Raw genomic sequence first — 24707 nt, 5'->3', positions numbered from 1 at the left:
TGCCATTGCTCTCCGTAAGTTGTACACCTGTCAAGTGTAGATGTCGAGGCTGCTGATGTACACTGAAACACTCCCCAGGCTTTGGTTCCTTGGTCTGCAGAGCTGGGGTCATGGTTTTGGGGACATGCTAGTTAATTGGCCTAAGAAACTAGTTGGTGCTTCTGTTCTGCCTCTTAGCTTGTGTGTGGCGTCCAGGGTCTCCAAAGCTTAAAAGCAGCTGCCCAAGACACAGACATTGGTTCCTAGTCACGTGGAATGGCAGAAGAAGTAGAGCCCGGGCTAGGAGGATATGGATCGTGTGGTCAATTGAGTCTACCACCAGTGACTGCCTTATCCATGAGGACCGGAAGAAGACGGTGCCCAAATCCTACTGCTGAATATTATGATTTTTAAAAATCCCACAGCAGAATCCTGGCTGACAGAGAGGAAACTGCCAAATGGATTTTCACATTCTCTTGGAATCCAGCCTTTCTGGTTCCCTGGATGTTGAATAAGCCCCTGAAACTACTGCCCTGAGAAAATCCTTAAACCTTAAACCCAAACCATCCCCTGGAGTCTGCTTAAAACCCAGCGATAGTTTAGCTGACATCATGACAAAGATTGGCTTTGAGCACTTGCTCTTCGAAGAACTATCTCGATGGGGCCAAATTGACAGCAGCAACTCAAAGACTAGACCGGAATCTTAGTGGGCTGAGAGTTGACGTGAATGGGGATCAACTCAGAGAGAACGCACTAAAAAAATTGTCCCCAATGTCCCCAAATAGTACAGGTGGAAACTGTTGCCTTGTGTATAATTTTAACAACGAAATACCTAACATTTAAGGAAAACCCAAGACCCTGACAGACAGGTTGCTATGAATCAAAACTGACTCCAGCTGGTTGACTCTTGGTAATCTCCACAGCAATATTCTGGATCCCTGGTGGCCCAGTGGCTACGTGCTTGGCTCCCAACCACAAGGTCAGTGGTTTGGAACCTACCGGCTCTCTGTGGAAGAAGTCTGTGGCAGTTTGCTTCTGTAAAGACCACCTCCTGGGAAAGCCTGGGCAGCGTTGATCTAAGGTCGGGATGAGTCCGACTGGGTGGCTATGAGTCAGAATCGCCTTGATGACCACGAGTATCTCAGTGCTATTGGGGCAGCAGATGTAGATGGAAAGCTGGGATCAGAGAGGGACAGTGGTTTCCCTAAGGTCACACAGCCAACAATCTGTGGAGCCCAGGTTTGCAATCCAGCCTCTGACTCACTGCCCCACGGGGTTTGCAGAAAGAAGGTGCACATGTTGTCGGTCCCCACGTTGCCTGCAGACTTTGGGATGGCTGGCATGTACCCACAGTTCTGAGGGAGGCCTCAGGGGGAAGCTGGTGAATATCCGAGGGTCTGGGCTCTGCCCCGGGCACGTCCCTTACCTCACCAGATGCAGTGTCTTCGGTAGGTAATCAGGACTCACTCCTTCCCCTCGCCAGCTCCCTGTCCCTGAGGGGTGGTCGTGTGCGTGTTTGAGGGGAGTCTCACAACTGTGGACCTGGACAGTCAGGGCTGTAAGGTAAAGCCCCGGACCCGCAGTAGGTCTGTGGTGCTGGGTGTGGATTGACACATAGTAGGTTTACAACTCCCTCCCTGCTCTCCCCCCAAAAAAGTGCAGGTGGGATGGTCGAAGCTGCCAAGGTAGGGGCGGGGTGTGTCTGTGCGCATGTGTGTCTCCAAGAGGCGGGGTGTCTCAGGGTGTATGCCCACACAGTGGTGCGTGTAAGGTGTGTGTGTGAGGGGGTGGGGTGTCTGCATAAGCCCGCAGGAGGTATGGGGGGTGGGGTGGTGAAATGCAAATTCATTCTTCGTTCCTGGAACTTGTGGGTTTGGGTGTCATATTTTTATGCTAATTTTTTACAACATGCAAAGGAAAAATTAGCATATCGAGCTTCTGAAGATCCCTCACAGGGAGAGGGTGCGGTTACAAAAAAGCAGAGTGTGTGTTATTTTGGTCAAAATAGCTCCTCTGAAAGCAGGGCAGAACTTAAACAGTCTGCCTTGCTTTACCTGCTGTATCTTACTTGGATCTGAGTGAGATTTTCAAACCCCAGCTCAGGCCCCGTGCATCCCCCACGCCCCCATCTCCATGGGCAGAGGCTGCTAGAAGGTTCAGCTCCTCAGCTGGAAATGCTTGTCACCAGAGTCCTCAGGGAAGAGCAGGCAACCTCAGTTTTTACCTTGGCACAGGCCTGGGGGGCGGGCATGGGACTTGGAGTGCTGGCCCAGGGCTTGGGGTGCCAGCACAGGGCTTGTAGTACAGGCTCAGGGGTTGGGGTACCGGGCCAGGTCTGGGGCAGGAAAATCTGGTCTCCTGGGAGACACAAGGCTGTGCCGAGGGCCAGGCAGCACCTTGGTCCTGCAGTCTCCCCTCCCTGGCCTCAGACAAGGCCGTGGAAATCATGCAGGTGGAAAACTGGGCATCCCCCAGCAGCCTCACCATCCTGCTGGGCAGCAGGGTCCCAGTGTGGGACCCCGGAGAGACCAGGCTGCATTTCGTGGACTTGTGTGGGGGGCCACCGTGATTCAGGGATGGCCTTGGTGGCAGCTGACATGGGGAACATTCAGGCACAGGAATAGGGGAGCAGGGGACGCTTCTCAGGGCTCCCCCCAACACCTTTATTTACCAGCTGTGTGACCTCAGCGGAGAGGCTCAGCCTCTCTGAGCCACTTTCCTCCTCTGTAACCAGGCAGAGTATCAGTCCGCCTCTGTGGGGTTGCGGTAGGAGGAGAGAGTGAAGTGGACAGAGTGAAGCACTGTTCAGAACAGCGGCGGATCCCAGCTTGAGTGGGAGAAAGAAACACTGGTGTTGCTGGTGCTGGGGATGATGGTCCTGGTGTTGGTGGTGATGGGGATGATGGTGATGGTCCTGGTGTTGGTGGTGATGGGGATGATGGTGATGGTCCTGGTGTTGGTGGTGATGGGGATGATGGAGGTGGTGGTGGTTGTGTTAGACCCGGTTGACTAGAGAGATAAAGCCAGTGACATATACGTATAAGAAAGATCTTTAGATCAAGAAGTAATTGTAAGTGTCCCCACTCATTCCAAGTCCAGTAGTCTGATACTGGTCCATAAGTCCGTCTTCACACTCACGCAGTCACAAGCAATAATGCCAACTGCAGGAAGATCACCCGCTAATGGATGCAAAGCCTTGGGGATCCAATGGCAGTGAAGCATTGCCAGGACTCTGACAGGTCTCAGAGGGACTCGCTGGCATGAAAGTGAAGGCAGAGAGCGGGAGGTCCTGGGGCTGTGACCTGATTGGCAGGCCACCCCTACACTTTTATATGTCGAGTTGACATGACATAGTGTAGGTACCACTGCGGGGATGGTAGTGCTGGTGGTGCTTCTCAGGAAGGAGATGAAGATTTGGATTATGGGTGAGATGTATCCCTCTCAACCCTCCGTCAGGACAGAGAGCCCTAGGTGACCGATGGCAATGTCTGTGCCCACCGTCCTGTTTGTCCCTGGTGCTGACCATTGCTACTGTGCAGTGAGAACCCTTCTATTTCTCTGGAAACAAAAACATGGCTGTCCAGTCAGCCCTGCTCTGTGTGTGTGTATGTGCATATGTGTGTGGAGTGTATGTTTGTGTCTATGTGCATGTGTGTGTGCATGTTTGTGTTTATATGTGTGCCTATGTATATGTATGTGTATGTGTATGTAGGTACGTATGTATTTATGTGTATGTGTGTTTGTGTGTATATATGTGTATATGTGTGTATGTGTATTTGTGTGTGTGTGTGTGTGTGTCTGTGAGAATAGAACAGTGCTCCACACAGTCTGCAATGGCTGACTCTGGAAACAGATCCGGGCCTCTCTTCCCTGAGCAGCAGAGCTCAGTCTCTGTGTGCGCCCTGAGGCCCCGGACAGCAGCCGGTCAGCGCTTGCCTGTCGGAGCTGCAGCGTCTTCAGTGGCAGCAGGAGAGTGGTGTAGCTGGGCTGGGCCGAGAAGGCAGAGGAGGAATGCCCATTCCCGGGCCCTAAGCCTGCCTTCCTTGGTGACCCTGAGGTTGTACACCTGTTGGTGTCAGGCTCTGAATTGGGGCTCTGGGGTCTCTGCCGGCCTGAGGGTCTATGACCTTTGGCCTCCCTTCTCTCTGTGACGGGGCTGAGCTGGGGTGACAGACCATCAGCAAGAGAAAGAGAATTCTGAAGATTCCAGCACGCAGAGACCATCTGTCCCCACCCAGCCCCGGGCTAGTCTGGGCTCCAAGCTAATAGTAGGTAGGCTGGGCGCAGTGCGGGTGGGGTGACAGTAAATGAGAGCGCAGGCCTGCCCACACTCAGGAGTGGAGGGGGCAATGTCTGCCTGGGGCTGCATGGTCCCGAGCTTGAGGGATCTGAGGACCGGAACTCAGAGAAGAGTCCTGGAGGCGCCGTGGGTGAAGCCATGAGCTGGAAACCGAGAGGTGGGCAGCTCCGTGTGAGAAAGGCGTGGCAGTCTGCTTTCCACCGGATCCACAGCTCAGAAACCCCGGGAGGCAGCTCCCCTGGGTCCTGCGGGCCTGCTAGGGGTCAGCAGCACTGATGTTTGGTTTGTGCGGGACTCATCACTCCACCTGTGGGAGGACCAGTGGGCTCACATGGGGAGCTGGGCCAGTGATCAGTGACCATTGAGCTGGCTCCCATGTGTGGCGACCGCCATGTGTCCTAATAGGACGGAGCTCCCTAGGGTTTTCAGGGACAATCCCCTGGCCTTTCTTCTGCATGACCTCTGGGGGAGTGAACCTGGAATCTTCTGCTCAGCAGCCAAAAGAGTGAGGTCACTGTCTGCACCTCTCGGGATGCCGAATGCTTAGAAGGTCGGGGGGATCTCGTGGCCATGACTTCAGGTGTGCCCCTGGCTGTCTAGAAAATGCGTGAGAAGAATCCCAGAACAGGAGCATGAAAACCATGCGTGCGGAACCAAGAGCAGGTGGTCCCCAGAGGCCAGCGAACGCAGGCCCAGAGAGAGCCCAAAGGTGCTCAAGCACCATTCATATGGGAGATGCTCACCCTCATTGACAGAGCCCACGCAAACAACTGAAGAGCGGCCTGCCCTTGGCCAGCTTTGATATGCTGCAGTCCCCACTGGCGTCGGGGAGTAGGGGGGTTGAGGGTCTTGGCCTATCTTATTGGCTGAGTTTAGGTGCATCTGTGTGATGTCGTGTCACAGGTACCTAGTCTGTGTGCCCAGGTGTACCTCCCACCTGGGCCTAGGTGACTTGGGTCTGGGCATGCTCAGTTCTGGATTTTCCCGTGCATGTCTAATCAGTGTGCCTGACTTGCCTGCAAACCCCTTTACTGCGGCATGGACAGCTCATTTTCAGTTAGCATAGGCATTTGGGGGAGACAACCCTCCTTGTCCCTATCTAGGGACCTGTCAGTACTGCAAACACTCACTGTCACCAAGTCAACTCCTACTCATGGTGACTCTATAGGACAGGGCAGAGCTGCCTCTGTGGGTTTCCCAGGCTGCAAACCTTTGGGGGGGAGCAGAGCCTCGTCTTCCTCCAGAGAAGCAGGTGGTGGTTTCGAACTGCTGACCTTGCAGGGAGCAGCCCAACATAAAATCCACTGGGCCATCAGGGCTCCTTGTGGCTGCACATGCGCACAGCACAACATACAGCAATTGGGTCAGCGAGTGAGCCCAGGGGCTGTCTTCTGAGTTGACCGCCACTCTCTGCCTGCTGGTCCTGTGGATGCTACCCTTGGGGGACTTAAGCTAGCAGCCGCCCAGGCTCATCTAACCTTACTGTTGCTGATATCACCTGGTTGCACGGATGGGGATATTCAGGGCATGCTGCTGCTCTAGGCTACCCTCTGACGGGGCAGCTCTTTGAGGGGACCCAGCCCCTGGGGGAGGGCATGTTAAACAGCTGCTGTCCTTAACAGCACTGACAGAGGGGAACACGGGGGAGGATGGGGAGCTGTGGGCAGCGTCCCGCTGGCCTGGAGGGCTGGCTTGGGGCCTGCACATCTGCATGACTCCCCACACCCCCTGCGTGAACTGATCCCAGTGCTCCTGACCATCCTGTCCAAAGAATCCCAGGGACTCCGCTGGGCAGGCTTGGTCATTCCTGCCTCAACCCCGCCCCCTCATGGATGATGTGAGTCAGACTCCCAGACCAGAGATGGAGCCAGAGCACCAAGCATATGATACTGTTCACCCAGAGCTTGTCCAGGCTGGACCAGTCCTCTGGCCAGGCCTGGAGGACACAGGAAGGGGCAGTGGGCCCCTGAAGACCCACAAGGGGGCTTACTTCTCTGCTGGGGCTCTCAGCAGCCTGACCCAACTTCATTACAACCCTCTGCTCTGGAGGTTATGGCTAGGACCCCTCTAGTCTGTGGTCCCCATGGGCAAGGTCCATGTCCTGTTCACCTGAGCACCTACCTGGTACTGGTAGGTGTTCATGGCCTGTTCAGTGGGTGAACGAATGAATGGGCAGTGTGGTACTTAGGCGTGAAGACTCTGGAGGCATTCGCAGGGCCATGTGTCACTTCCCAGCTGTGAGGTCTTCAGCGAGTTGCTAAGCCTCTCTGAGCCTCAGTGTCCTCACCTGTTACATGGAAATCTACCAGGAAGGACCCAAGGGCTGCTTGAAGACCTCATCTCCCCCACTTCATAAATGAGGAGATAAGGCTGCCACCAGGTACAGACTTACAAACGTATTGCCGTCAAACCCATTCCCTGCACCCCCACACACCCATCATCCATCCTTACACAAACTATCCTGAACAGAGCATGGCCTGTGACATCACAGAGCAGGCGTCCTTCGGGCCTGTGTTCCGCTTATGGTGGGCAGTGTCATTGGGAGATGCACAGAAGTGTGGGTGCAACCAATATCAAATGCAAGGGTGCCACCCATTGCAGACTCTGGGCCATGTCTAGAGCAACCCCAAACTCACTGTCATTGAATTGATTCTGACTCACGGCGACCCTACATGAAAAGGTGGAACTGCCCCCGTGGGTTTCTGAGACCGGAACTGTTTATGAGAGTGGAAAGCCTCCTTGAGCTGCCAACTGCTGACTTTGTGGTCAGCAGCCAGTGCATAGCCTACTAGGCCACCATCCCTATAGTTAAGGAGTCCCAGGAGCTGTTGAAGCCCTGGTGGTGTAGTGGTAATGCATTGGGCTGAAATCCTTATGATTAGCAGTTCAAAACCACTCACTGCTGCCTGGGAGAATGATAAAGTTTTCTATTCCCATAAAGAGTTATAGTCTCAGAAACCTACAGGGGCATGTTCTATAAGGTCAGATGCTAGAATCTAGAGCAGTGGTTCTCAACCGGTGGGTCAAGACCCCTTTGGGGGTTGAACAACCCTTTCTCAGGGGTCCAGCCTGCTCCTGTGAAGCATGCTCCTTCCTGGGCCCAGGGCCCGAGACCTTCACCACTAGGTGGCACCAACAGCAAAGAATCTGCTCCTTCCAGGGGAGGTCCCAGGTGTGTCTCTACTCCTTATGGAGACAGGAGGTTGGATGGTGACCACGTGGGGGTGTCCACCAGGTTACAGGCCCTCAGCACTCCTGACCCACTGTTGGGTACGATTGCAGCATTGTGCCCACACCCCCTGAGGCTCAGAAAGGTTGGGGAGCTTGTCCACAGCCACACTGACAGACTGAGGCAGACTTGGGTCTGGAGCCTACTCCCAACTGCCTCAGCTCCACCCCACCCCCTCTTCTTTCCTTGACCCCACATTGAACTGGTGCTCAGAGGAGAGGCCCTAGCTCCGGCTGCCCTGAACTTCCCCGGATACCTCCCTGCCACGCTCCTCCAATCACTCAACTAGTAAAGAGGAAGCTGATTCGTTCTGTGCTGGACATTGATTGGGGTTCAGGCACCCCGAGAGCAAGCAGGCACAGGTCTGCCTTGCAGGCTCACAGGCCAGTCAGGAAGACAGACCACTGCAAGAGGGAACAAGGAAGCTTGGAATTGGCGAAGAGGGAGAGCTTCCTGGAGTAGACAGTCATTTATTTTCCCTGCCAAGAGTCTGTCGTGAGGGACTGAGCACCCAGAGATGGCCGTGGTCATCAGGAAGGTGGAAGGCTGCCCTGCCACCGCTGGACAAGAAACAGCCTTTCTCCAGAACGAAGAGCGCATGCATGCATGTGTGCTGCGTGTGCGCGTGTGTATGTGTGTCTGGTTTTGTTTGCTGATGGAGGTTTGGAATAGCAAACAAGGGTGCACTCATGACTCCCAGGCAACCTTGGATGAAAGCTGCCAAACCCCAGGGAGCCCTGAGTTCGTGAGACCTTTCAGTGCCAAGGTGCCCACAGCTGGTTGTGCAGCCTGGAAATGGCAGTCCGTGTCTCAGTGAGGACAGAGCAGAACAGGAAAGAGGATTCAGGGACACCCAGAGACCTAGGGGTCAGACCCTACAGGCCTCCTTCTGTGGCCGTACTCTGTGCTGGCACTGAGCGGGTTCCTAGGAGCAGGAGAGAGCTGGGGAGGTCTTGCCCTATCCTTCTGAAGGTCCCTGTTCTAACACCAACTGCCACCCCCTGACGCAACATGCACACGAGACCCTCGGGCAGGGGCTGTGATTTAGGGTGAGGGGAGTCCTCTCCAAGGGAAGGGCTTTTGAGACCTGAAGGATGAGCAGCAGGTATCCAGAAGGAAAGTGGGAACGACATTTAGGTCACAGGGAATTGCACGGCAAAGGCTTTGAGGCAGAGAAACTGGGAAATGACCGAGGCTCAGCCATCCTGCCTCGCCCGCTGCTGCAGGTCATTCCTGACTCCGAGCAACCACGTGAGTGTCGAAGTACATCTGCGCTCCGAGGGGTTTCCAAGACGGAGAATTCAGAAGCCGGCTGCTACGCCTGCCTTGCGAGGTGCTTCGGGTGGGTGATCAGTGAACAGATGAACCGTTGCACCACCCACAGGCAATGAAAGCGTCTAACTGAATCCTGGGGTCTCCCAGCACACGTTGCCCACTGAGGTTGGATCAGGGGACACGCTGCCTGCCTGTTTTGGCTCTCGGGCCGTAAGCAAGGGTCCTTTTCAGAGTCTGCTTGGTGCCACGCGGCTTTGAAGTGCTATGCTTTTTGGTGGTGATTTTCTGGTTTAAACTGTCTCTGAGGCATTGCTCAAGTGCTCTTGGGTGCTCTTACAGGCTAGGCGCCTGTGGGGTTCTTTATGGAGAAAATGCACATCGTAGGTTGACTCCGCTAGGGTGTGAGCAGCTGTTGGCCGGGAGTTTGGTGCCAACGGGTTAAGAATGTTAGACAAGGAAGGGGCCCCTCAAAGCGGAAACACACAGAAGGAGGCTCTGTGTCGCAGGGCCGATAGGAATGTTGTGACCAGAGGCTTTGCAGGGACCTGGCCCCATAGCTCAGTATTTGATAATCCAGTGTTGGCAGTGACTTTATCTAGAACACGGTGCTGTGGTCACTCACTGTGGTAGTTACATCATCTGGTGTCAATTTGAGAGGATTAAGAGTGAAGGGGTGGAGTTTAGCCTGTCAATCAGGTCGCAGTTTGATGACCTCATTTGGAGGTCACTAAGGAGATGAATAACTTACTGGGGGCAGGGCACAGGCTCACTCCCTAGGAGACATTTCTGTGGACAAGACACATGGAGCTACACTAGAGCCCTGGAGCTGGAGGAGCCACATGGAGACCCCTGCCAGCACTGAGATACTTCCACTGCCATTGGATCCACAAGATTTTCCACCCACTGGTCTGTGATCTTCCTGCATTCAGCGTCATTTCATGTGTTGCGTGAATCTGAAGAGGAATTTACAGATTGGTATCAGACATAGGGGTTAATATCGGACTTAGGGACTTGATCTGGACTGGGCTGGGATGTTTTCTCAATGTTCAATTGCTCTTGCAGATAAAGCTCTTTCTTGTACACATGTGCATGTGAAGGAATTGGTTCCTCTAGTCTAACTGGACTCACACAGGTACCATCACACTGGTTAGGCCTTGAGGACCCTCCATGGGTGCAGAGTGGGGCAGCTGCACGGGGTTTTCACGGCTTGGCCTTCCTGAAGCAGACAGCCAAGTTTTATATAGAAAAATGTATGTGTTAAACGGGCTTCCCGCAGACACACGCCACAGTGTGGCTGGCCAATGTCAGGGTAGCCAGCCCCTAACAAATCATCCCAGCCCCGGCAGACGCAATTGTGCAGCCATCCTCTGTAAGGGTTACAGTAAAGATATAGCGAATACGTGCGATGAGAGAGTAAAATGAAGGAGTCAGACACATTTCATGGTAGCATGCCCACCTCAGCTCCGCTTGGTGGTCCACATGGGGATGTGGAAGGTGGGAATGGCAGGAGAGCAAGCGATTTATTTCTAACCAAGGCTTATATATCTTTTGGAGGCATGCAAGTCCCCGATTACAGGTAAAGACATAGGTCACAGGAAGGGGTAGTACTATAGGTAATACAGTAATGGGAGGGGGACGATTTAGGGGTATACATGGAATAGGAAGGTGAAGGATTGGAGGCACACATGTGACAAGATGGGCAGATCCCAGATTCAGAATGGCAACCTAACTTTGGATGTCACTGAGCAGATTTGACCTGTTCCTGGCTCTCCAGAGAAACAATCACTACCTATCAATAGGGAGTGAGCCCCACCTGCAGTGGACCCCACAGTAGTCTGATTGCCCTGGATGGCTGAATGGCTTCAGGGAGAAGATCTCTAAGCATCTGACCTCCCACCATGTGCTGGCAAACAGCCTCTTAGGTTTGGCATATCTTTGGGGGAGACAAAGCTGGGGAAAAGTCTTTTTATATCCCACAGGCTATGGTTGAGTATGAACAAATCCACAATACGAAGGTACCTTTAAACAGGAGCCTGGTGGTGTACTAGTTATCCGTGGGACTTCGATCTGCAGAGAGAGAGAGAGAGAGAGAGAGAGAGAGAGAGAGAGAGAGAGAGAGAGAGAGAGAGAGAGAGAGAGAGAGAGAGCTAAACCCCACTCCTACACATTTGTATATTTCAGGCTGACGTGAAATTAAGTAGCAAACACACTGATGCAGGGATGCTGCAGAATATAACTCTTGCCGATGATGAGACTCAGCTGTAACTAACTCTTGGTTGAAAGCCTCCTGAACACAGGGGATATGAGCTGGGACCACAAGGTCCACAGGACTGTCCTCTTCACTGCTCCCATCCACCCTGCAGGCCCCCTCTCCTGCCCCCGCGGCCATGGCCTTCACCTCTGCTCCACTGGAAGACACGTCCTCGCGCCCCCAATTCTGCAAGTGGCCCTGTGAATGCCCACCGTCCCCGCCCGTCTGCCCACTGGGGGTCAGCCTCGTCACGGACGGCTGTGAATGCTGCAAGACGTGTGCCCAGCAGCTTGGGGACAACTGCACAGAGGCCACCGTCTGTGACCCCCACCGGGGCCTCTACTGCGACTACAGCGGGGACCGTCCGAGGTACGCAATAGGAGTGTGTGCACGTAAGTGAGACCTCCTCACCTTCCGATATCCCTTCTCCCTGGGAACACCCCGGCTCTTCCCTGCCCACACTTGTGCTTGGCAAGCGATGATCCTACTTCAGTCCAGAGGGAGGGGGACGTGTGAGGTCCTGTCTACTCTCTCTTCTGTCTCCAGGGAAGAGGGAGACACTAGTCAAAGACCTCAGGCTGGTCTTGCTGTCTTAGTGGGGAGGCCCTTGACCACCCAGGGAGCACTAGGCACTGCAGAGCTACTGCAAATGCACCACATGCGGAGAGAAAGGAAAAAAGAGCCAGTAACCTTGGAAGTGTGCAAGCCAGCAGCCTGTTGTGAGACATCCCCGCGTCCCTCATGCTTCAGTGCCTTACAACTCTCGGCGACTTCTTATGGCCCTGACCCTTCCTTATGTCATACCTGTCTTCTCCTATGCCTTGATTACCTTGGCAGGTCCATTCGGGATACCCCATTAGTGTTCTTTTTGATGGCTGACGATTTAGCTCCCTGACACCATTCTGTTCTTCTCCCTTTGCTCCCACAAGGCAGGGTCTTCCGTTTCTGGTTATGCAAGCAATCCATGCTTACAAGATGACCTGTTGCCCTCAAGCTGATTCCCAGGAATGCCGACCCTGGAAGGACAGAGTAGAACTGCCCCTGAGGCCCTTTAGAATAGCCTGGGGTTGGGGGTGGAGGTGGGGTGGGGGGCAAGCTTGTTTGCTATTGACATGCAACACCATGGGTAATCTGTCCTTGCTTGGTGCCCAGAGGCAGTCTTTTCAGGGCTTTCTGACCTCCTGCTTCCATCGGGACCAGCATTCACTGAGCTTGAGTCACTCAACATTCGTCCTAGTAAGATAGTCACCTAGCAGGATGCAGTTTCACTGAGCACCCTGATACAGCTGCCCAACCTCCGAAATGCTGCCTAGAGACCCGCCTTTCAATCCCAAGGCCATCCTTCTCTCCGTAGTAGAATCGGTGCCACCAGGCGTCCATGGACACCTCGCTACATATTTGCCTAACAGCCAAGAATCTCATCCCCACCTAAACCATCCTGTGCCAGATGTGGGTTGCTGATGGGGGTTATGTAGATAACTCCAGGCTAGACCATTTTATCTTCGCCTCCTGGTTAATGAACAGGCATTTTAATGGGAGAAAAACTGCCACCTGGGTCCCCAGAGAGATTGACAGCCTCAGAAACCTTAGAAGCAGTTCTCCGGCCTATCGGCTGCCTGGGGTGGAGTCAATTGGATGGGTCCAAGCATTCACACACATTGATCCTTGGTTCCTGCTTCTACTCTGGCGGGGGGATGCTCATGCCCCAGCCCCACCCTGGAACTTGTTCGACCAGCTCCCTGCTCATCCTCACCCCTTAGCTCTAAGGCTGCAGGGACCCTATTTGCGCTATGATGAGGAGCCCTAGTGGCCTCATGGTTACATGCTGGGCTGTTAACTTTGAGGTCAGCAGTTTGGAACCCCCAGTCACCCACAGGGGAAAGAAGGGGCTTTCCACTCCCCTAAGGACTTACAGTCTCCGAAACCCACAGGGGCAGTTCTATACTGTCCGACAGGCTCGCCATGAGTCAGAATCAACTCAATGGCAGAGAATTTTGATTTTTAGTTTTTCTTTATTTTTGTCCTTGACTCCTCATCAGCCAGTGCAATTTTCCTTCCTTCCATTGGAAAAACGAAGACTGCGATCTGAGCGAGATGGGGGTGAGGTACACTGATCTGGGGGCTCCGCACAGCCTTCCTTGTGCTTGGCCTCCCGGGCCCCAGCCTGTCCCATGGTGCTTATGGTCCTGGGGTACAAAATTCTCTCTAAACTCTGTCTCTCCCTTAAGCAGTGGGCTTCAGGGAGACTGTCAATTTGCTTTCAAGTGCCTAAGGCCTCAAGAAAGGACACTTCAGGCGGGTTTGTTGAGGGCATGAAAGAGATCAGAAAAGACGGGGTGTAGAAAAGAGGCCCTAAACACCCAGTTATGGTCTGAGAGTGATGAAAACAGGGGTTACCCTTATCCAGGGGCTTCCCTGACCATGAGATGAACAAACATCGGAACAAGAAAAGCCAAAAACAAGCCGATGCCAACGCTTAACCCAGTGTGCCACTAGAGTCTCTCTCCTACAAGGAGACATCATAAGAAGCCTCTTCTTTTCCAGAGTTTTGAGCACTGATCATTTTTACCCTGGTAAAGTCGGAGTCAACTTGGCAACAGTGAGTTTTCTGTCGTCACACACACACACATACACACACATACACACACCACCCTGGTGGTGCAGTGGGTGACACATTGGCTCCGTGGGAGAAAGAGGAGGCTGTCTGCTTCCCTAGAACTTTATAGTCTCAGAAACCCACAGGAGTAGTTCTGTCCCATCATATAGGGTCACTAGGAGCCAAATCGTAGGAGCCCTGGTGGTGTAATGGGTACCACAAGGTCAGCAGTTCGAGACCACCAGGTGCTCTGCAGGAGAAAGAGGAGGCTTTCTACTCACATACGGAGTGACAGCCTTGGAAACCTACAGAGGCAGTTCTACCCTGTCCTATGAGTCGGAATTGACTCAATGGCAGTGAGACCCCACCACACACAGCACAGCAATCCCAGGGCCTGAAGGCCATCGGAAGAGGCTGCCTGATGTCCATGGGAAAGAGCAGAGTCCTTCCGAGGAGCAGTCAAGCCTTCCAAACGCGCTCCTGCAGGGGCAATTCCGACTCAAAGCTGCCCCACCCCTGTGGGTTTCCAAGGCTGTGGATCTTTCTGGAACCAGGCTGCTACAGTTCTCCTGCGGAACATCCTCAGACTCCTGACCTCAGGGTAATAGTCGTGCTCTCAGCCAACACAACCCCCACGTCCGCCCCCCCCCCCCCCGCCCCCACACAGGCAGCCTCCTAGCACATGGTCAGCTCGGCCCGTGGATCGTCCCCTGAAGGTTTACCTGTACTTTGGGAGGAGCAAGGCTGGTAAAAGCACAGGACACTCGGACACACAGAGAGGATGGCCGGCGAGTGGGGAATGAAGCGTTTTCTTTCGGAGGTCCTTACAAGAGGCCTCGGCCCACTGTTTCTGGGAGAAAGTCCCACTTGGCCTTGTCCAGACTGAGCAGTCTTTTCAGGAGTTCAGAAGGCCAGTTTTGTACCTGATTGGTCAATGCTGGTGACACAGAATTCTTTGAGAATACACTCTCTGGGCCAAACTAAATATGACTATGGGCAGAGCGCTGCCGCAGGAGGGGATGCTGGCTCTGGACAGTGGATACACAGCTGGGTCTGGCCCGAGGGCAGTGTGGTTTGGAGGTGGCAAGGGGACATTTCCAGGCAGCCAGCCTTGGGCTGACACCCAGGCGCTGCCCTGGCTAAGCTACGTGACCTTGGGCACTCTGCTTTCAGGAGCAGGATGGAAGCAGCTCCCAGGTTGTGGACAACAAGCAGTGGGGGGAGAAAGTTGGAAGCTTGGGATGTGACTGGCTGTGGCGGTTTTTGCTTCATTTGCTTTGCTTTTATTTTCCCATGGAGAAGCCATCTCGGCACACTGTCACTTTGAAATGAAGGGACAGGCCTAGTCCCCTGGAAGGCCAGCTCCCTGGAAGTCCCTGGAGAAGAAGAGAACCAGGCAGACCCCCTCCCCCTTTCATCTTACCCAGAGCTGATTTCCCCTGAGAAAGATAGCACATGGGGAGGGGGCTCAAGTCTTCATCTGGGGTCCTCCTGTGGCCAGCACAGCACCCCTACCTCCTGCCCCCTGCCCCCTGCCCAGCTTCAGGAAGGCCACCCTGTTCTCACTGAGACCCAGAGGCTTTCAGCCCGGGCTTCTTGGCATTAGCCAAAGAAAAATGACAAGACCTAGCTGTCACCCTCTCCCTGGGCCATGCTGTGGGCATCTGGTGTGTCAGAACCCCTCCCCTAGTCACTTCCACTGGGCAGCAAGGATGGAGCACTTTTAGGTGGGAGGGACTCCACTTCTAGGTAGGAGGGACTCCCAGGTCCAGGCACCAACTTCTTCATCCATGCCTTCCTTCTCACACACTTCTGTGCAAATACATGCACACACACTCATACACATGGGATATGTAAACACATACACACACATATGAACATACACTTATATGCACATACAAACATATACACACACAAGCACACATCCACACACATCCTTTCATGGAGTTAGGGCACAGAGGATGCTCTGTAGGGCGCCTCCTCCCCTTGGTTCCTGCTCCCCCACCACCACTTCATGGGTTGGTGGACTTTAGAATCCAATAGGAAAATGAGACCATGGATTGGACCCCCTGGTTTGAGTACCAGCACATCCTTTTTAAGGCTAAGCTTGCTCTTCCCGAGTTTTCTTGTTCCCAAATCAAAGAAAATGCCACTCTCTCCTGAGGCTGGAAAAGTGACCCATGAGAGGGTCCAGTGGTCTATACCTTTCCTTGTGGTCCCTCCCCCAAGTATCAGGCCCCCAGGGAAGCCAGGTGGTCACAGTGCAGGCCCATTCCTGCAACTCTGCTCCATCCCAGCAGGTCTCTGGGTCAGGGTCTCCCACAGGCTCACCCTGTCCTACCCTCAGAGATCTAGGTCAGGAGCAGTCTACCTGGGTGGAAACACAAATTCTCAGCAGGGGCCCAAAGTGGAATGACCTGACTGGAAGCCCTGCCCTGAGCCTGTGGCCGCCTCCCCAAAACTAAATTTAGCTTCATGCCAAGTGACAGCGGTCATGTGACAGCAATGATGGATCCCCATCAGATTGACTCCAAGTCATGAGAGTAAATCCATGCCTCATGGGTTCTCACTGCTGCTTTCTCAGAGGCTTTCCAAGCCTGTCTTCCAAGGAGAACTCTTGATGGACTTGAACCAGTAACCTTTTGGTTAGCAGCCAGGGACTCACCAAAGCAAGCCAACCACACTCACTGCCACCGAGTTGATTTCAACTCACTGTGACCCAACAAGACAGAGTAGAACTGGCCCTGTGGTGCTGAGAGTTTAACTATTTTTTTTTTGAGTTTAACTATTTATGGGAGTAGAAAGACTCATCTTTCTCCAGGGGAGCACACGGTGGCCTCAAACGGCTGACCTTGTGATTCGCAACTCAACTCTTAACTCCTTTCTAGGGACTCAGCGTGTCTTTCTTTCTAGAGTTCCTTGTAAGATGACATTAGCAGTGACAGGGCGGGGAGCAGAGCCAGCCGCTCCCAGCACACACTTAGGGACCTGCACTGCCCTTGGCTAGGGGCCATGGAGTCGATTCTGACTCAGGGCCACCCTGTCTGTAGGGCACAGTCGAGTTGAACCTCAGGGTTTCAGAGGCCATAACCTTCCCAGAATTAAAATGCCACACACTTCTCCCACTGGTGGACTCAAAACGCCCACCTTTTGGGTCTGCAGCCGAGTGCTTAACCATTAAGCCACCAGGCTCCTTCTGTGGGTGAAGCTGAAGGAATAGGGGTGAGGACATTCCTGAAGCCCCTGGCCTGATGGGGCCCCAGGCTGGGAGAGGCTGGGGTGGGGTCCTGGTGGGCGGTTGGCGGTTGGGGGGGATGCGCTGGGGGCGGTTTGTCCAGGGCCCGGATCCTGAGCCTTGACCTGACCCGCCCTGGTGGCCTGTGCTTGCAGAGGTGGTGGGTGTGGGCTGCGTCCTGGACGGCGTGCGCTACGACAACGGCCAGTCCTTCCAGCTTAACTGCAAGTACAACTGCACGTGCCTGGACGGAGCCCTGGGCTGCTCGCCTCTGTGCCTGCACGCGAGCCCCCCACGCCTCTGGTGCCGCCGCCCCCGGCGGGTGCGCGTGCCCGGCCGCTGCTGCGAGCACTGGGTTTGCGACGACGACGACACCACGAAGCCGCGCAGGACCACGCCGCGCGACACGGATGCCCTCGGTGGGTGCACTGCGCAGGCTGGGGCGGTCCCTGAGGGCTGCGGCCAGGCAACCAGTCAATCCAACTGTGTGCCCCTTTCGGTGCCCCTGGAGTCTGGGATTGACACAGCCTGGCCTCTGTTCCCAACCCACCTCTTCCTACCTGGATGGCCTTGGGAAGGTGGCCCCTCTGGGGACCTGTCTGCTTATCTGTCGAACGGAAGGAATAAGAATCATTTCTGAGTGGCACACGGGGTCAGCTGTGCCTAGAATAAGGATCCCGTTAGAAAAGAACAAGGCCAAAGGCCTATAAGCAATCCTTTATGTCCCCGACCTGAGGAAAGAGGTCGTGGGGTGGGCAACAGTGCCGTGGGTATGAAGCTGCCGAGGACACCGGCGCAGCAGGTACAGGGAAAGAGAGTGCGTGCAGGCTAACTAGAGGACAGGATTCACGGTGCTTGGGGGCTTTCTCTGACTAAGGAGGATAATGGGCAGGAGAGGCTGTAGCAGGTGAGGCATGAGCCAGGTAAGACAATGGGAGGGCAGAGACAGGCTTGTCTGTTCCACCACTGCTTCCCTGGAGCCAAGCCTAGAGGCAGGCACTTAGTTGGTACCCAGTTGAGGTTGGTTGGTTGGATCCCTGGGTTGATGGATGGAAGGAAAGAAAGAAGGAAGGAAGGATGGGTGGATGGATGGAAGAGTGGGTGGAAGGATGGGTGGATGGCTGGATGAGTGGGTCAATGGATATCGGATGGATGGATGGATGGATGGATGGATGGATGGATGGATGGATGGATGGACGGACGGACGGGTAGATGGATGGATAGGTGGGTGGGTAGATGCATGGATGGATGGATGGATGGATGGATGGATGGATGGATGGATGGATAGATAGGTGGGTGGGTAGATGCATGGATGGATGGATGGATGGATGGATGGATGGATGGATGGATGGATGGATGGATGGATGGATGGGTGGATGGATGGACGGACAGTCTTATGAAGATCTTCACTAGTGCAGTGGGTGTTAAGGAAGGGACAGATAGGAGAGGTCTTTCATGGATAAGACTGGAGGCGTCCAGAGCCGATCCTAAGGATGAATGGTGGCAAGAGTGGGTGGTGACTTGGGTTCGCAGCCTCCTGGAGTAGGATACAATGGAAGGAGCATTTCTGGAGCAAGGGCTGTGACTTCCTTTGAGACAGGTGAGTTCGAAGCAGGAGGTGCTCATCTGGAGGAGGGAGCTTGGACAGGAAGTCTTTTCTGGACCTGCAGATGGTTGAGGCTGGAGGGTTATGGGGGGGACGGGGCTGATCTAGGGCTCCCAGGCCCAGGGAGAGAGGTCTGGGAGGCCAGAAGGAGGGGCATGTGTAAGAGGGACACTGGGGTGATCACCTACTGTCTGGGGCACTGATGCTCTGGAGGACATTTCTAGAAAGAAGGTGTCCACCTTGTAGTGGACAGGAAGCTGTGAGGAGATGTCGATAGAGCATGGGGTCCTACAGGTGTGGGCAGTTTTCTCTTTATATGAGAGCAGCCCTGGCTCAGGGAAGCCATGAGAGCAGGCTGCCCCACCCTCTGCACTGTCTCCACCTAGATGGGAAGGTTCTTCATTGGGGGGCTGTCCTGTTCATCACAGGAAGTTTAGCCCCGTTCCCAGCCTCTATCCAGCAGATGCCAGCACCGCACTCCCCTGTGACAACCCCTAAAGTCTCCAGACAGGACCAGTTCTCCACTAGGGGCACAGCAGGAAAGAAGGGGAGGGGTGTAAAGCGGCCAGCAGAGGATGAAGAGGGATATCTCTGCAGACAGGAGCCCCTGCACCAGGAGTGGACCCTCCCCAGCAGGGCCTCATGGTGGGACCTGAGGGTGAGCAACGACTTTCCCAGGAGAAAACAGGCCTGAGTCGGTGAGAGGAGGCTGGGAAGCTGTGTCCCCAGCACACCTAGGGCAGCAGGGCCTGGGCTTGGCTGAAGGAGCTGTCCCCTGAGCCCCCTTAGCAGGGCCGCATGAGGGTCACAGGGGAAAGCAGGGCCACCTGCCTATTGTGTGTGGCTCAGTGACCCTGTTCTGACCCATGCAGAGCCCTCCCCAAGTGAGGTGACCCAGAAACCCAAGCCCGTTTTCCTCCAGTGTCAGTTAGCAGCTGCATGGGTCAGAACTCTTCCAGGTCAGAGCTCTCCAAGTCTCCGAGTCCAGTCCGAGGCCCTTTGGAGCTGACTCAGCCAGGCTCCCTGTTCCTGGAGCCATCTCCCTGCCCTTGGAGGCCTGTCTGGGGCCTCTCTTCTCTTTCCTCTCTCTCATCTCCCTCACTCATTCTTCCCTGCATTTGCCCATCAGCTTGTCCAGGGCTCCTCAGACTTGGAGGGTCCTAAGCATGGCCCCCTCTTCTCTTCCTTTCAGTCCTGAGGATTCCCCCTCCCCCACCCCTCTCTTCCCCTCTTTGCTCTCCCTCCCTCATCCCCCCTCTGTTTCTCTCTCCTGATAGCCCTCCCTTCCTCTTCTCTTCCCTCCTCTCTTCAGCCCCTCCCCTCTCTCCATTGTCCCACCCTTCCATCTGCCTGCCTTCCTCCCTTCCCCTCCTCCCTCTCTTCTGATCCCATGTGTGCTGTGCTGTGTGCATGTGTGTGCTGTGTGTGTTTGTGTGTATGTGTGATTTTTGTGTTGTATGTGTATGAAACTGTTTATGATGTGTGGATTGTGTGTTGTGTTGTAGTGTGTATGTGTGCCATTGTATGTGTGCATGTGTGTTTTGTATGTACTTGTGTATATGTGGGTTCTGTGTGGTGCATGTCTATATAACTATATATGGATGTGTGTGCGCTGTGGCGTGTTGTGGTCTTGCTGTGTTGTGTGTGTGTGTTGTGGTATGTGTGTTGTGGTTTGCTGTGTGCATCTGGACTGGCCTCCACTTCTGGTCTGCCTTGCATTTGTGTTGCCCACCTTTCTGGGCCTCCCCTCCTCATGCCCCTGGCTCCTCAATGCCTCCAGTTCTCAGGCACTTCCGTTTTCCAGACTTCCGTCGGCCACCATGGGGTGCTCTGTGCCCAGGATGCCACATTCACAGAGCCGTCTGTCCAAGAGTGGGTGGGCTAGCTGTTCACATCAAACTGAAAGTTCCCTTTCTGGAGGTTCCCTAGGGGCGATGTAGCCTGAGCATGCTCACCTGTGTGGAGTCAGCTCCTCAGGGTCACCGGCCTGTGGGGAGAAAGTGTCCTCATGGCCACGTGCTGCTGGGAACTGAGGCTCCGAGGTGCACCCAGCTTGTTGGCCCTTACACTGCTGGTGAGTGGCTCCTGGCTCTGAGCCTGGGTGCTGGATGCTCGCCTTTGATCTTCCCAACCAGAGGGACTCTGCAGGGGACAGCCACTGCCTCTGGAGCCCCTTGTCCCAAGCACTGCACCCCTGGTGGCAAAGTGGGTTAAGGGTTGGGCTGCTAACCACAAGGCCAGCAGTTCGAACCCAGCAGCCCCTCCACAGGAAGAAAACGAGACTGTCTCCTCCCATAAAGAGCTACAGTGTGGGAAACACTCGGGGGTAGCTTCCTTCCATCCTGGAGGGCGGCTCTGGGTCAGAATGGAGTTAATAGTGGTGGGTTGACTGGACCCCGGCGCTGGCCGACCCCTGGAACAGGCTCATTATACCTCGGGACTCTCCCTAGGAACTAGCCACAAGACAGAGACCACTGTTCTGCCCAAGAGGCAGATGCTCAGGGAGGCTGAGTCCAGTCTCTGAAGTCACACAGCCACGTGCAGGGCAGGGCCAGATTCGAACCTCTCCCTCACTACCATCAAGTCAATTCTGAGTGATAGCGACCCTACAGGGCAGGGGAGAGCTGCCCCTGCGCGTTTCTGCGGCTGTAACTATTTACAGGAATGGAAACCTCCTCTTAGGGAATCCAGGTCCTCCTGTCTCTCTAAGGTATTCTGCCCTCTTCTCCCTGGGAGCACAGGCTTGGGGGGCGGGGGAGGGCGCTGCACAGAACGTCCCATCTGCATTTGGGGGACGCTGCCCCCAGGCACTCACGGGGACTTTCTCCCACACAGCTGCTGAGAGTGAGGTGGAGCCGTGGCACAGGAACTGCGTGGCCTTCACAAGCCCCTGGAGCCCCTGCTCCACCAGCTGCGGCCTGGGGGTCTCCACTCGAATCTCCAACGCCAACGCCCAGTGCTGGCCAGCGCAGCAGAGCCGGCTCTGCAACCTTCGGCCCTGTGAGGAGGACATCCGTGCACACATCAAGGTGCGTCCTCTCCTGGGGTGGCCAGGGCAGGGCAGGGCAGGGCAGCAAGAAGGCCAACCTGCCTGTATCCTTGGCTCCTGAACTTCCATCTGCAGAACGGGTCCAATCCCGCCCGGGGGATGTCTCAAGTTCCGTGGAGAGCGGCCATTTATGATTGTGTGCATCAGAGTACTCCTGCACTGGGCTCTCACCCAGGGGAGGCTCTTGTGGGGAGCCCCACGGAGCACTCAGCCATGAGGAGACTGAGGGTGCCCCTGTGGCTGGCTGTGGCCCAGCGGAAGGAGAGGGTGGTGTTTATGCAGCACCCGTCCCATTGAATAAACTCCCCGATCAGAGTGTGTGGGAGGTGGGGAGATAAGGGGGTGCTGTTGGAGGTGGGAGAAGAAGGGGGTCACAGAGAGCAGGTTCCCTGACCTGGGGTCTCAGGGCTAGTCTTGTGGCCGACTAGCTGGGCTGGTGGAAGGAGCTCCTGAGATGGAGAGACAGTCCTTGGCAAGGCTGAGATGCAGAAGAGCAGGGGACCTGCAGGGTGAGAGGCAGCCCGAGCACTAGCAACCCCTCTGTGTGCCTCAGTGAACCATGGGTCTCCCTTTGTTTGCAAACGCCTTTTCTTGTGTATGCCCTGGTGGCACAGGGCATTGAGCTGCTAACCATAAGGTCAGTGGTTCCAACCCACCAGCCGCTCTTCAGGAGGCAGAGGAGGGGTCATCTGCTCCAGTGACAAGTTACAGCCTCGGTAACCTGAAGAGGCCATCACGTTCTGTCCCAACGAGTCTGAAACAACTCGATGGCTGGGTGTTTTCTGAGCTTTCCATGTGCAAAGATGAAGGCAGAGCCGGGGGCTCGGTGGGAAGGAGGCAGCTGCTGCCCGGGAGGGTCCCTGGGTGTCCCGACTGAGTGCTGCTCCTCTTCCTCTCCTGCAGGCAGGGAAGAAGTGTCTGGCTGTGTACCAGCCGGAGGCGCCCCGGAACTTCACGCTGGGGGGCTGCGTCAGCACGCGCTCCTACCGGCCCAAGTACTGCGGCGTCTGCACAGACACCAGGTGCTGCGTCCCCTACAAGTCCAAGACCATCGAAGTCGCCTTCCAGTGTCCGGATGGGCCCGGCTTCTCCCGCCAGGTCCTATGGATCAATGCCTGCTTCTGCAACCTGAGCTGTAGAAACCCCAACGATATCTTTCAAGACTTGGAATCCTACCCCGACTGGTCAGAAATTGCCAATTAGGTGGGTGTAAAAGGCCGTGGAGCTCGGGGCCAGGCCCAGAGTTTGCAAGTCAGACAGCCTTCCCCCCCCCCCAATCCCCTTGTGACCCAAACCCTCTCATGACTGAGCCTTGTTCTGTTCACTTCACACCCACCTCTAATTACCATGCCCCTGCTCCTCAGCCCCCGTGGCCCATCTCCGGTGACCCAGATGGGCCCTGATGATGCTCCAGGCATGGGGGTCCCTTTCTCAGCAGTCTTCCTTGTCTGCTCCAAAGGAAATGCCTGCCTCTAGCAGTTGTGGGCCACCCCCAAGCCTGACCCACTCCCCCAAGTCACTAATAGGCCTGCTGGGGTTTGCAGGAGTCCCAGTGAGCAGAACCGTCTAGAGTCCCCGTAGTATGAATCCCCTCTTTAGATCCCAAACCCCGAGCTCTTTGCGCTCCCTCAGAAGGACTGAGAGGTTTATTTCCTGCATAGTGACGCCCACCTAGGCTGGACTGACCATACCACACCCAAAGCGAGTCTGACACCAAAGCTGTAGGCACCCCACATACTTGCCCAGAGAAGCCAATGGGTTTTTGTTTCACTTTTCAATGGAAAGTTGGGTCCAGTGACCCGGGGCTGTTGGGGTACAGCTTCCCCTCTGAGCTTCACTCTGAAGGGTAGAGATCGGGTTTACCCCCGTCAGATATGAAATGGGACCATCTGTTGTCGATCCTGGGAACAGCCCCCTGTGGACACCCCAGGGGTACAGCAAGCCCAGCCAGTTTCCAGAAAGAGCCCCTGGCTCCAGCGTGAGCCTGCTGTGGACCAGGAGTCAGTAGTGCACAGGCTCGACTCCCCTTGCCTTCAGACCCTCCTGCGGCTGGGCAGCTCAGGTGGTGGGGGGGCACCTGGGAGGCCCTGGGAAGGCTTCATTGTGCCCTGTGGGTGGTGTCCTGGGATAATCCTTGATTCTGGAATGACCAAGGCAGGCCCAGGTCAGGGGTGGACCAAACAAGACACATATCCACACCACGAAGTCTGGAGTGGCCTCCCTCAGGAAGCTGCAGGGCCCGGAGGGTCACTTTCTGCCACAGGGACCCATTTCACGGCCTTGGGACCTGATCACCCAAAGAGCCCCACTTCCTGGTGTAAAGACGGGTGGTAGCCAGTCGCTCAAACCAAAAAACATATTTAACAAGGGTTCCGAAGCTAAAAACCAAAAATAAACAAGGCAGACCCAGCTGCCGTCGCGTGGAGAAGACTGTGGGTCTCAGCGGAGCTGCCCCACAAGCCTTTCTAGGCTGCACATCTTGACGGGAGCAGGCGGCCTTGTCTTTCTCCCATGGACCGGGTGAGGAGTTCGAACTGCATACCTCTGTGTCTGCAGCCACTCGCTTCCATCGCTGCACCAGGGGGGTGCTAAGGAAATGGAAACCAGGCGCAAACCTCTGTGATTAGTAAAATCTCAAGACTTTCTGATATCTCTCTCTTACCAAGCCCGTCTTCTCGGCCAGGCAGGGTGCTTTCTCGCTGAATCTGTGGGGCAGCCGTGTGAACAGGCCGGAACTATTTCTGCTCCTGCCAGTGTGAGTCAGAAGCCCAGAGAGGGAAAAACACTTGGCAAAAGTCACCCAGCTGGCGAGTGGGAGAGTTAGGGCCCAAACCCATGCTGAACTGATGCCAAAGTTCATTGCCCACTGCTTTTAGAGCTTCCCGAGATGTCAGAACCGGGCATTCTGGGACACGCGGCTCCCTGCCTCCATGTCTGTCCTTACTGTCTCTCAAGCTACTTTCCTCAGAGGAGAGTGTATCTGAGGAAAGGGCCACTTAGGTAAGTGGGTGTCTAGAGACACAGAAATCGTCACATCCTCAGCCCAGTTCTAGCTCCAGTCCAGCTCCCCCTGCACGCTTAGAGGACATCTGATGGACCAGTGATGTACAGTCGTTGGCCTGGGGTTAATCTGCAGCAACAGAGGGATTCCCCAACTGGAAATGAGAACTCCCAAAGCACCCACCTC

General features: G+C 55.1%; 1 protein-coding gene across 3 annotated transcripts in view; it reads left to right on the top strand.

Moving 5' to 3' along the window:
• The window catches only part of CCN4 (cellular communication network factor 4), a 35642-nt gene that overhangs the window by 3994 nt on the left and 6941 nt on the right, over positions 1 to 24707 (top strand). For all 3 annotated transcript variants that reach the window (XR_012784460.1, XM_075549232.1, XM_075549233.1), the window contains exons 2-5: positions 11147 to 11426; positions 17021 to 17284; positions 21307 to 21500; positions 22424 to 22723. Coding sequence is in view for 2 of the 3 variants with exons in the window: in XM_075549232.1 (XP_075405347.1) it covers positions 11147 to 11426; positions 17021 to 17284; positions 21307 to 21500; positions 22424 to 22723 (1038 nt within the window). In the remaining variant the exon portion in view is untranslated. The remainder of the gene's footprint in view (positions 1 to 11146; positions 11427 to 17020; positions 17285 to 21306; positions 21501 to 22423; positions 22724 to 24707) is intronic.

The sequence above is a fragment of the Tenrec ecaudatus genome, chromosome 5 (genome assembly GCF_050624435.1).
Source record: "Tenrec ecaudatus isolate mTenEca1 chromosome 5, mTenEca1.hap1, whole genome shotgun sequence".
NCBI classification, from domain to species: domain Eukaryota; kingdom Metazoa; phylum Chordata; class Mammalia; order Afrosoricida; family Tenrecidae; genus Tenrec; species Tenrec ecaudatus.
Note: the sequence above shows the minus strand (reverse complement) of the source record. Positions and strands in the feature narration are given on the sequence as shown.